Here is a 12,621-nt window from a genome sequence, read left to right as displayed (position 1 = left end):
GAGTTGCAGAGGTGGAGTCATAAGGATTGGAGAGCGTGTCCGACTTGTAGGTCGTAGGACAGTTCATTTTTAAGAGCCGGTCCTTTGTAGACTTCTGGCTGTAGGCCTTTGTTTGTAACTCCGTTGGTTTATGTAAGTGATTGGTTGTGAAATTGTTTCATGCTTTTCTATCCCGTATTTTATTGTCAGGGGTTTTATAATGCGTTCCGCTTGCGCAATAATAAATGAATGGGGTTGGCGACACTACCTGGGAATGTCGCATTTGAACGACCGCAGTGGGATGTGCGCGCGCTCGGGGTTCGGGGCGTGACAGTAAGTCTCTAACCAGACTGCCTTCCCGATTCTTATCTCAGAGAGAGAGAGAGAGAGAGAGAGAGAGAGAGAGAGAGAGAGAGAGAGAGAGAGAGATGCAGTAGCCTTGGAAATCTGGGTATTGAAGAAAAGAACCAAGAACGAACAATTCGCGTTGAAGTTATCAAATACTTTGCACAAAAATAGAAAGGCCTTTATAAATCTACAGATTCAAAACTACCAAGAAGACGATCTCCAATCAACCAGCAAAAAAACCTAGAACTACAATTCTGACCTACGTAAGCTGAAACATAGATGAAACAGGAAAACAATCCACAACTACTTTAGAAATCAATATTAGAGAGAGAATGATTATTTACCTTTGAAAATTCGTCGCTTTCGTAAAATTTCAATGAGAATCAGAGAGCTATTGAGAAGAAGGCTTCAACGTCGATACTTTGGAAACAGAGAGTCGTCTGTGGGTGAACGACGGAGAAAGGAAAAAAAAGCGTAGGGTTTTATGTTCGGATAAAAGAAATCCTATCCGACCTTATCCCACCCCTCCCCCCTCGGATTTTTTTATCCAGTCTATATCCCTCCTATATCCGACCTTATCCTATCCTAAACAACTACCAAACATGGGATAGGATAAAACATATCCTATCCTGGTTTTTATCCGGTCGACCAAACGCAGCCTTAGTTCTCTCGTGATAATAAGAATTGGGAGGAGCGACCGGTATCACTATCAACTCTAAACATTACCCACCTGCTATGAAATGTTCGGTTTAAGCTACAATAAATCAATCCACCTATGGGTGTAGCATGTAAATCTCTCCACATGATGCAACATACTTCCAAGGTACAAGTTGGCCATTCGCTCACCGCATGGTTCATAATTATAATCTCGTGAAAGATAGTGTACTTCTTTTATCATTGGACAACCACACTCGGCACTACAGCTCTTTTGATGTCAAATTTATCTTAATTACAAATATAATAGTTTGACGACTCCCTCAGCTAATGGGAAATGCTTTTCTCATCGTTATATATATATATATAAAATTGTCAAATTCATTTGCTCAAAATTATTTGTTTTTAGATTTTCTTGGCACTATTTAGTTCCTGTTTGGATTTCATAAAAATGTCAACTGTATTTTGTGCTCCTGCTTTCCCAATATCAAGTGTTGCATCTTGCCCCTTAAATTTTACAAAACACAGATTTATCAGCAAAAGTTTTCGAAATGTTTTAAATATAAATAATGTGCCTCATTCTCTGCATGTTTCAGATATAATAGTATTGATATTATATATTATATAAAGCAAGAAAATGTTTTATCTTAAGTACGTCAATGCAGATCAAAAGTAATTTTTTGAGCTCATTTCCAAATCTTGCCACAATAATACACATGTTTTTTTGCAGTTCTTTAGATCAATTTAAAGAAGTGCTGTGACTACCAAGTGAATTTGTCATTTCAACGTTTAAACCAAGTAATCAATGAAAATTGTAATTTCGCCACTAGAGATCCAAGAAAAGCAATTGACTTTCATCCATGGTTATGAAAGCATGAGCTTTTGAGCTCAAATCCTTCTAGACCCCTATTTACTTACACTATTATATGTTTTCATTGCGATAGACAACCTTTTGGCAATGAATTTGGTTCGTTGGTAGAGCTTGACTGTCTTATATTGCTAATTGACTAGACCCTTTTTAATAGAGACTGACCATTTACTTTATCGACACTAGATTTAAATGATATCAAATGTTACTTGCTGATTTAGGAAAGTGACATTAATTGTCCCAAATGGGGGCCATTAATTTTGGAAACCTCTAATTAACTTGAAGCTGGCTTTTCATGCATGAAAGGGAGAGGGACATAAATGTTTGATCGATTCTTAATCATAGTCATTCAAGAATGATGTTAGGCATAGCCTTGCATTATTGCAATAACAATAGTATTTTCTTTTTTCACCTTTTGAATTTTTTTTTCAAAAAACATTTCGTTCATTTTTTAGAATAATACTCAAGAGATACATAGAAGATTTCAAGTCTAGCAAATCCCATATAACTGCATAACAAAGCAAATACTAGAATTTAAATAACAAAGCATAATTTGCAGCTAAAAGCACACTCTTATCCCTCAAGAAAAGATCCGTTATAGTAAACTTTCGACAGCCGATTATTAGATTTATTGACGAGCACACGCGGAGATCTATAACTCCATTTGCAACGATTTATAGTACATACCTAGATTCAACATCCTCATCACCCTAGTTGTGCAGAGACAGCAACATCACTATGTTGAAAGAACATAGATCAAGTAGCTATAAAGGACTCCCAAATCTATATCTATACATAGGGTGCGTTTGGGAACCACTTTTGGGGAAAGCCTTTAGGAAAATGCAAAGACCTTTGACTTAAAAGTGTTTTGTAAAATGCAAACTGTGTTTGGTAAATTATACTTTGAAAGCTCTTTGTGAAGTGCTTTGAGCAAAATAGTGTTTGGGAAATTACACTTGCAAATGGAGTTTTGTGGTAAAAAAAATTATAAAAAAAAAAATAAAAAAAAATGACCGGCAAGGGCAGCGGCCTTCAACGACCTCCGGCGACCGCCGGCGACCTCCGGCGACCTCCGGCGACCCCGGATCTGGGTCGCCGGAGGCAGGTCTGGTCGCGCAGAGGTCGCGCGACCTCGCCGCGCGACCTCCGGCGATCAGATCTGGTCGCGCAGAGGTCGCGCGACCTCCGCGACCAGATCTGGTTGCGCAGAGGTCGCGCAGCGAGGTCGCCGCGACCAGATCCGGTCGCCGCGAGGTCGCCGCGAGGACCTGCGACCTCCGGCTGACCTGCGACCTCCGGCGGACCCTCGCTGGAGGTCGCCCGACCCCGAGGCTCGCGACGTCCGGATCTGGTCGCGCGGCCCCGGCGAGTTCCGTGCGGAGGTCGCGGTGCAGCAGGCGACGGTCGCCGGCAACGCCGCGACTCGCGGAGGTCGCCCGACTCTCCGACGAAGGGCGGCGAGGTCGCGGTGTCCCTGTAGCGGTCGTTCGCCCGAAGAAGATGAACAGTGTTCATCCAAGGGCACGCACCGGAAAAACAAATAATTCATGAGGACAATTTTGGGAAAAAAAAAAAAGTGAACAGTGCTCCTCAGCATGCCGAAAATGCTGAAAAGCCCAAGGCAGCCCCCCACCTGCCTTGGGCTTTCAGCCTTAAAAATGCTAGCATTTTGCCTAGGTCTCTTTCAAAGTTTTTTGCCAAACACCATTTTTTGTGCCCAAAGGGCTTTGGACTCCCAAGGGGCTTTGGGAAGTGGTTCCCAAACGCACCCATAGTTCGAGAGAGTAAAATCCCCAAATCTAGACCTAAATATAAATCGGAAGAAGAGGGCGGCCTAATTTCAAAGAGATTGTGAAGCCACATCATGTATAAACTCATCGATGGCTGTTGACAGGACAAATGGCAAACTTGATCTCCATGTCAACCCAAGATCAATTGTAGAAATTTATTCACACACATAAAGTCTCAAAACAAATCATGAGAGGAAAGAAAAAGCAATCAAAGTAAACAAAAAGAAAATCAGAGTAAGTAGGCTCTTGGCTTCAAAAACTAAAGCGGTGAGCCTACAAAAGATTTTCAAAAGAGGGAAGAGGTTTTTTTGTTGGGGGAATCTTGAGTACCACAAAATATTAGGTTACAAATCTCAAACCTGAAACAGTAATAGTATCAATTTTTCGCTAAACTCTATGAAGATATTCAATGTTTTTCTCTCATTAATTCAAGTTCAGCGACAACATTTAACATTTTTATATATTCTTAAGACTAAATTGAATAGGTACTAAATTTAAAAGTTTAAGAACAATATTGCATGTTGGCTAAAGTATATGAACCATATTGAACAAATTAAAAGCTCATGGACCACATTGCACATTACACATTAGAGTAAAGTTCAATGCTCAGAGACTATTCTTGTCATTTTCCTGTTATGAACTAGTTTCCTACCACTAGCAATTGTCATTTCTTAAATCTATGAATTATTGTTTATACTGTTAATATAGGTCAACTATTGTAATGTATGGACCTATCAACCGTTATTTCTACGTTTAGTAATTGTTATATTTATTACCTATTGATATTATTGATGAGGTTTTGTTACTGATAGGACTCCAAAAAAGGGAACCCTAATGACTAAAAAAGGGATCGTGAGACCCTTATTAAGTAGCCAATTTGGAAGTTATGCAACTTTTCAATGCACTAACTATTCTCATGTTAACCACCGGGGGTTCGCCCCAGTAGCCACCTCTTCCAACATGAAAGGGGGAGGTGAGGGGTTCAAATCCCCACCTTCTCAGGGGGGGATGAGGGGTAGGGACGCGTAAGTTTCGAGAGTGGGTTGCGACTCCCACGCCTTGCAAGCGGCAGGGCACAAGTCTGCGAGTGAGTGTAGAGTAGGCATAGAGTAGGACTGACCAAAAAAAAAAAAAACTATTCTCATGTTATGTGTAACCAATATTTTGAAATTAAAATTATGCATGCCATGATAACATTAAGTAACATTATATTATTTACTAAGGAACTTTTTTTCTTGTAAAAGCTAAATATATACGAACAGGCTAGGCTGGGAAAATAAGAAGAATCTTTTCTACTATACATTCAGTCAATAGTAAAAATGCAATTCCACGTATAATGCTATCCCAATGACTTATTATTACTAGTATTATAATTATGATTAATATTATTATTATGTAGGAACTAATACGAGGAATAATGACGTCATATTCCACAATTAAAAGTTCCAAACATACCTACCCATCATTCATTCACAAGTAAGGATTTCACATGAATTCCAACAACTATCGTTGGAAACTCAATATGTATAACTGGGAGAAAATCACCTAATTGTTCCTGAATATATTGTAAGGATGTTAATCTAATACTAAATTTTTCAATTTTTCCAATTTAGAATAAATTTCTTGCAAAATTTAATGTAGTTTTTCTCATTCACTTTTGCCGAAAATCAATGATATAGTGATCCAGTCATCACTTGCCTATATGGCACATTGTCACATCAATAATTCCCGGCAAAATTGATGGGAAGAATTACATTGAGAATTATCACTGAAGTTTAAAATTATATTGACAAAATTAGAAAATTTGGAACTAAATTAACATAAGTATGATAGATTTTAGATTGATTGGACAATTTCCCCTAACAATAGGAGAAACCACGATGGAAGAAGACAAGCTCAAGTTATGCCAAAACTCTGAATTTTTCTCTAATCGCATTTCCACTTTCAAATCAATGTCCTTTACTTTCAGCTTCAGTTTTAAGGTCAAATTCTTTGTTCGTAATGTTCAGCATGAATATCGGTGCTGTGTTACCCACCCGTGGGCAGCACAAGTGGTATCCGTTCTCTCCTATAACGCTGCGGTCGAGAGTTCGAATCCCCTCGTTGTCAACACAATTTAAGTGGGGGCCCTGACGGTGGGTTGCTGGGCTACTCTCCCCCAAGGTTTCACGTCTAAATATTAGCTTGTGACAACGTCCGACGGTGCCACCGGGTAAGGGGTCTCCGGCGGTTCCTCGGTCACTTAATAAAAAGAAAATATTGGCGCTGTGTTTGGTACTCTTCGAGTGTAAATGTGTTTGTAACTTTCAAGTTATTTTAATTCTAATGAAGCGAATTTTTGGTTTCTAGTGTTTCTCCTTCAAATCCTTTAAAGTCAATGTGCATAAGTTTAATTTCAGCGTCAATGTTTCAATTTTTTAAATTTTGCATGTCTTGCTCTTGTTCAGTTTTAATTCTAGTGTTGTCCTTGAAGTATCGTCTAAATTCCAATTTTCTGCACTTTGGTTTTCCAACACTTTCATTTCTTCGGCATTCCAATCGAAAGAAACCCTTTGTAATCACATTTTGATCTCAAGAGCTGGCATGCCTCACGCCTTTTTTTCAACTCAAATTCATCTCCATTCAGTCCGAAAAATCTGTTACGTGGAAATTTGATCACTTCTATCGAGCTCGAACCCGAGAACAAATCTTTTAGTTTGTTCTCTCAATTCCCCGTTGGTCAAATTATCCTAGATCGATTTTAGACCAACATACATCAAACTCAAGTTCGCTTCCTCACAATTATTTGATATTTCGTAATGACTCCAGATTCTAATTTACCTTGTCATTCCCCTTTCTACAGTTCCATATCACTTTCTTGATTCGATCCTTTTGTTTCTTAATTTATTTTACCCTTTGGAAACTCTCCATTTTAGTCAATGATAGTCAAACGACCATATCTGTGTCTCCATCAAGTGTCTAACTTCAATAAAACCAGTGAAAGGGAAAGTGCATATGGTCCACATTCATCGTCGCGTTAAGCTCGAATCTTTTACTAACCACTTCTTCAAAAATAAAAATAGTTGGTGATAATCTCAACTTTCGGCGTCTCTAAATAAAATATTTGAGAAACTTTACTTCTAAGAAAAGGTTTTAAAAAAAACCAATTAGAATTACTTGTCGATTATTCACCTAAACACCATATATAATCACGTTATAGGGGATTGTCTAATTGATTCCACGGTCTAAATGAGTTCCTGCACATAAGACGGAGTCTGCGGTTCGGACCTTTGGTTCACCCTTGATATTTTTGTCCCATGTAATGAAACGACAGACGGTCGTCTAACCAACAAAAATAAATTGCCGTTTGACTTTAGGTTTCTAGGTTAGTTCTTGCATTGAAACGAGTAAGGATTCGAGAGGTAATAACATCTAAAAGCCTTCATGGAATATAAAGTTCGAAGTCTCGATTTTACTATGCAATATAGGTGAACAGCACAATAGTTTCTAAATTAATCCAGCCATAGAAAACATGCTTTGATCGGTCATATAGACAATTACAAAAGCTAAATGCACACTTCTTCCAGGAATCGATTCAGGCGAAGGAAAGTTTAATTCCAAGAAGATCTAGAATGATGCTTGTGCAAGAACTCAAGGCAAAAGGATAATTAAGGGTTTACGTGTCCTTCAGAATCAATCTCGCCTATCTTGGCGAAATCCCGAACGATGCGCTTATTTCATGGTAGATCCGATGGACACCGCTTTTGGAACATGGACGGGGAACTCATGAATCTCATCCATCCATGGATTCTTCTCCTTCGTTGGGTCGATGGTCCTCAGTGCCCGCCAAACTGCGCTATTGCACTTAAATCCGGATCCAAAACCGATCTGCCATGTCCTATCACCTTTCCTAATCCTTCCTTTGGCCTCCGAATAGGCCAATTCGTACCACAGTGAGCTACTCGACGTGTTCCCGAATCGGTATAGAGTCATTCGTGAGGGCTCCGAGTGCCAATCGGTGAGCTCAAGGTTCTTTTGTACCTCATCGAGAACAGCTCGACCTCCAGCGTGGATGCAAAAATGCTCGAAGGCCAGCTTGAAGTCAGGAATGTATGACCTAATCTTCATCTTGAACACCTTCTTCACGACCCAGGTCACGAAGAACAAGAGCTGCTCCGACATCGGGAGCACTAATGGGCCGAGGGTCGTGATGTTGGTCTTCAAGGCTTCTCCGGCGACTGCCATCAAGTCCTTGGAGAGCGACACGCCGATCATCTTCTTATCATCCTCTCGTTGGAACACGCAGTTGTAGCTCTTATCATCTGCACCTTTGTGGGTGCGCACAGTGTGGATGAGCTGGTACTTGGAGCGGCGGCGGTCGGAGGACCGGTTGGAGAGGAGGATCGTTGCGCCGCCCATCCGGAAGAGGCAGTTCGAGACGAGCATCGATCGGTCGTTGCCAAAGTACCAGTTGAGGGTGATGCTCTCGAGGCTGACCACTAGAGCATAAAAGTTACGATTTACCTGGTGATTGATTCATCAGAGAAGTATTACGATTAGGCCCAAGTTTCATTTTCATGAGACCAAAATTAAATTACCCTAGTAAGAAAGTCTAGAAACTATTGTACCTAGTAGATAGAATAGATAGTAATGAGAATTTACAAAGCTCATGTTCAATTCCGTTGTCAATTATCGAATTCGTAAATGTGAAAAGTCCTATTTCAACTCTAGCTATATTTTGTGGCATAATGAATCTTGAATTGACTTATCATTGGATCATTTTGTTCGACGACATCTAGGTTCTGAGTTCAAACCACTCATTAGTTCCCACTTCCCAACCAACCAAAGCGTAGTCTAGGGAAATAAAATACATGAAAATTTACTATTTGCACCACTTGGGTCACAGTCTTTAATTTACTACGAAAATAATAGTCTATTTTAGATCACAAAAATAAAATAACAAATAATTATAAATTGTTGTTGCGTCCATTCTTTCGAGAATTTGTGATTCACAATTAGCCATTATTCTCGCATTAGCTCAAAGATTGTTATGCTAACAATGCTTCTTCTTTTTTCCTGTCCTGATTCTAATTTTTATGAAATGGTTTTAAAATTACATGACACACTATCAACATAAAATGGCCTGCGGTAGTGAACCTAATACAATTCCTATTGCCCAATTTATATTTAGAATTTTTTCTTAAATGAAAGTTTTCATTCCTTGTCTGCTTGGATAGCACTAAGTTTGTTCATAAAATGAAACCTATAATTTAAATATGAAAAAGAGAGAGGAAAACAGAAATAAAACCTGTAATAACTGCTTAGCAAGGTCGATCGAAATCAATCCAGCACTGCAACCCATCCCACCAATATTGTAGCTCAACGCATTCCCTCTGAGCTTGTAGTGGTTCACGATCATCGCCGACAGCGACGGCGTCGGGTTGAACACACTACAGTTCACGACAAGGATCCCTATGTCCTTGGCCTTGACCCCGGTCTTGGCCAGCAGCTGGTCCACAGCCCCGAACATGATAGCCTCAGCCTCTGCCCGTGCTTCTGCCATGCACCGGTTCGGTGGAACCTGAAGCACAGCTTCAGGCACGTATGTTCGCTGCCCCAGCCCGGACCGCTCGAGAATCCGCTGCTGAAAAGCAAGATTCTCCTTGGTGAAGACGTTCGTGAGCTCCGACCGCTCCATGAAGGTCTCATGGGTGCATATCCGAGCCGGGTCAGGCTTGTGGCAGGCAGAGTCGTCAGGCTTGTAGCAGGCAAAGTCGACGAGGTAGACTTTTCTGGGTAGGGTCATGAAGTAGAGAGTGACCAGAAATACCATGAGGGTTGAGCAGAGCACGACGGTAATGAGATTGAACCTGAGTTGGTCCCAGAGCTGGGCTAGGTCTCGGGCCGTGAGGGCCGACAGGTGGGCCGAGGAAATGCCAAAGAGTGGCACGAGTAGTAAATATATGGCTTTGGAGATGAGGTAGTGGTAGCCGAGCTTCACGTACTTGAGCCTTACTGATAAGAGGAAATCTGGCAGGTTGTGGTTCAATGGTCTGTCCGACTCTTGGCTTCGAGGTTCGACTGAGACGGGGACCATTTGATCTGGGTTTTGTCGACTGGTCTGTTCTTGTTGGTTGGCCATTTCCAAAGGACCCTATTGCAGAAAAGACAAGATGTTCAGAGGAGTTCCCTTAAGAATATCAGAGGACGAGAACTTTGGTGTTTCAAAAGCAAAAGGAGGAAAATGGCAGAGATAGAGACAGACAGACAGACAGACAGACAGAGTCTTAGCAATGCATGGGAAAGATTGGGGAGTGTTTGGGGTGGATTTAAAGAGAGTGCGGGGAGAGCGTAGAGGAGCTATTATGCGCGTATGGCGGATATTAATTTGTGTAATGCGCATATTAATTTAGGTCAAACGGAGTTGAGAGATGAGAAGTTATACCATGTAAACGGTACATGGGTCCAGCTAGTTTGGGGGGACCGTAGGATGACGAGGGCCTCAAGTCGATTGAATGGAATATAAATTATTTGAGATTATAGGAATAACCATTTGCTCCAAAAGTTTGAGTTGTCAAATTGTGAAGTGAAAATTAGTTTTATATATCTTGACAGTTTCTCTCACGAGGGAATCAGTTTGAAGATATGGATTTGAATATATGCAAACAAGCTCTGCGAGGAAAGTGTTGTTGAGAAATAATACTTATAAAGAAGGAAATCAATAAATGAATGAAAGAAAGTGAGAGGAATCGGATTGAGAATTCTATGGATGGATGAGGTTGCCTTGTGTCCCCATTCATCATTAACGGTAGGACTAGGAGGACCTTTCCAGAGGTAAACCACTAAGCCAAAGACTTAGTGTGCACTCTCCCAAGTTCATATCCATCGCAACTTTAGGGTTTTGATTCAATCATTTTAACATGCAAATTAGTTCAATTCAATTATGTGTCGTCACTGATCTATTGTAGGTCGACTAGTAACCCAAGTAAGATGCATGAATTCACCTTACTTTTATAAACCAAAAATTTATAGATTAATCTAACTCTCTTTCACTACCATTTCTCTTTATTTTCAGAAAAATCTAGCCTTTAGTCTTGGCAAGTTTTAATCCTAAAGCACTAACGGGTAATGAGTGATCATACGAGGGCACAATAAATTAATGCAACACTAAATAAATCAAAGTAATAAATAAACTGCTAGAAACAAGGCAAACCTCAATACACTAAACTAAGCATAATCTCAATATGATTAATTTTCCAATATTTGCAAGATGTCGACTAAAAAAAAACATGCCCTAAACATTATTTTTAGTTGCAATGATGATTATTTCTTTTTGGATTTTATTTTTTAATAAAAGATTAAACTATATGCAATTCATGATATGCAAGTTGATTCTAGGTTGTGTCTATGTGATGCTATTCTAACTAATGACATGTGACATGGATTATCTAGATGCAGTCTATATATAACATAATTCTAATATGACACAATCTAATTTGTAAAACCATAAACATGCAATTACCAAATGACATTGATATCTTGACATGGGAATTATGGCATGGCAATGATGCAACTAATTCTATATGATATATGCATTTTTTTTTTTTTTGGTGATCTTCTTTTAAACTACAATAGAAAACTACTTAAAATATGTAGTTACCTATTTTAAACGAGGAAATAATTTACTTTACATCCTAATCTAAATTAAGTAATTTCCTAACTAACTACATGGTTACTAAATATGCAATTCCAAGTTAGAAACTATACAGAAGCAATCTATCCTAACATGCAATGCAATACTTTTTTTGTATTTTTCAAAATAGGAAAGTTTCCTAAATTAGTGGTATGCAATATTTAAGCTCACATAATCAAATATTTTCCACAATTCGAAATAGGAAATAAAAAAAATTCAAGGATCCAATCTTAACTCTTAGAGATCGAAACCCCAATTATCATAATTATGCATGACAGAAAAAATTTAAATTTCCTATTTTGGCGATGCCAATAATTTCATACCAAATCAAATGAGAACCAAATAATCCAAATTAGGTAATCAAATATTTAAATTGGATTTAGTTGAAGAAATTACCTAAATTGGACTTGATCCAAGATAATCGGTGAGGAAAGTTTGACGACAAAGGGCAAGCGGCGGTACCGCAGTGAGGCTACGACAGTAAAGGCGATGACAATGAGGAGACCACAGCGGCAGTTGGGCACATAGGAAGAGCTGACCACCAGAGTTGGTGTGAATCATGACCAAGGATTGGGCTCGATGAGAGTTGGTATCTGTTGGTCAAATCCCTAGGTCTCTAAATGTTTAATGCTCGATTCCTTTGGAGAGGATGAAGAAGTATGCGTCATTAAGATCTCCTTAAAATTTCAACGCATTCTAACCTAGAACAAACACATGCTCCCCGTTTTTGCGAGGCTGCACGTTGAGCTGTCTTGTCTTGATCCAGTAGTCTGACCGGTTCAGTTTTCTATGTCAAAGACGTACTTTCAGATATTTTCTCACCAATCACGCCAAAAAAATCTAAAAATAATGCCTTGCCATACTCTCCATAAATTTTGAGCACAATCCAACAGCGCACTTTTTGATTTCGTGAAATTGCCTGCTGAAAATTTTTTACTGCCAAGGAAGAAAGCTTCGCCATTTTCTCTAAAAATTTCTGCACGTCCCTCCTCTTTCTTGCTCTGCCAAGAGGGGATCTTTATAACCTCCATTAGGTCGGGTTTCACTAAAGATCAGGAATTATCCGATAAGAGTTTGATTGAATTCAAGAACCACTTCAAAGCTCAATCAATTTTGTTCATTAGTGACACTTAAATTTTGGTAATCCAATTAGTTATTATTTGCACAGAAAATTAAGGACAAAATTTTAGTCCCTAGCAAAAATGTTAGTTAATTGCGTATAAATATTAGGAGCATATTACATTAGTATTGAACCGGCAGCCGATGGGCTTATAGTAAGTGGAAATTTGAGCTTAATTAAGTTTCTTGGA

General features: G+C 39.3%; 1 protein-coding gene across 1 annotated transcript; it reads right to left on the bottom strand.

The window, feature by feature from the left end:
- Positions 1-7,139: 7,139 nt before the first annotated feature.
- LOC104416123 (3-ketoacyl-CoA synthase 11) lies at positions 7,140-9,899 on the bottom strand. The gene is made up of 2 exons (XM_010027560.2): positions 8,927-9,899; positions 7,140-8,142 (listed from the first exon to the last, which is right to left on the bottom strand). The coding sequence occupies exons 1-2, from the start codon at positions 9,758-9,760 to the stop codon at positions 7,351-7,353; spliced, it is 1,626 nt and encodes a 541-aa protein (XP_010025862.1). The 5' UTR covers positions 9,761-9,899; the 3' UTR covers positions 7,140-7,350.
- Between the last annotated feature and the right edge of the window lie 2,722 nt (positions 9,900-12,621).

This window comes from Eucalyptus grandis, chromosome 8, assembly GCF_016545825.1.
Source record: "Eucalyptus grandis isolate ANBG69807.140 chromosome 8, ASM1654582v1, whole genome shotgun sequence".
Taxonomy (NCBI): domain Eukaryota; kingdom Viridiplantae; phylum Streptophyta; class Magnoliopsida; order Myrtales; family Myrtaceae; genus Eucalyptus; species Eucalyptus grandis.
Note: the sequence above shows the minus strand (reverse complement) of the source record. Positions and strands in the feature narration are given on the sequence as shown.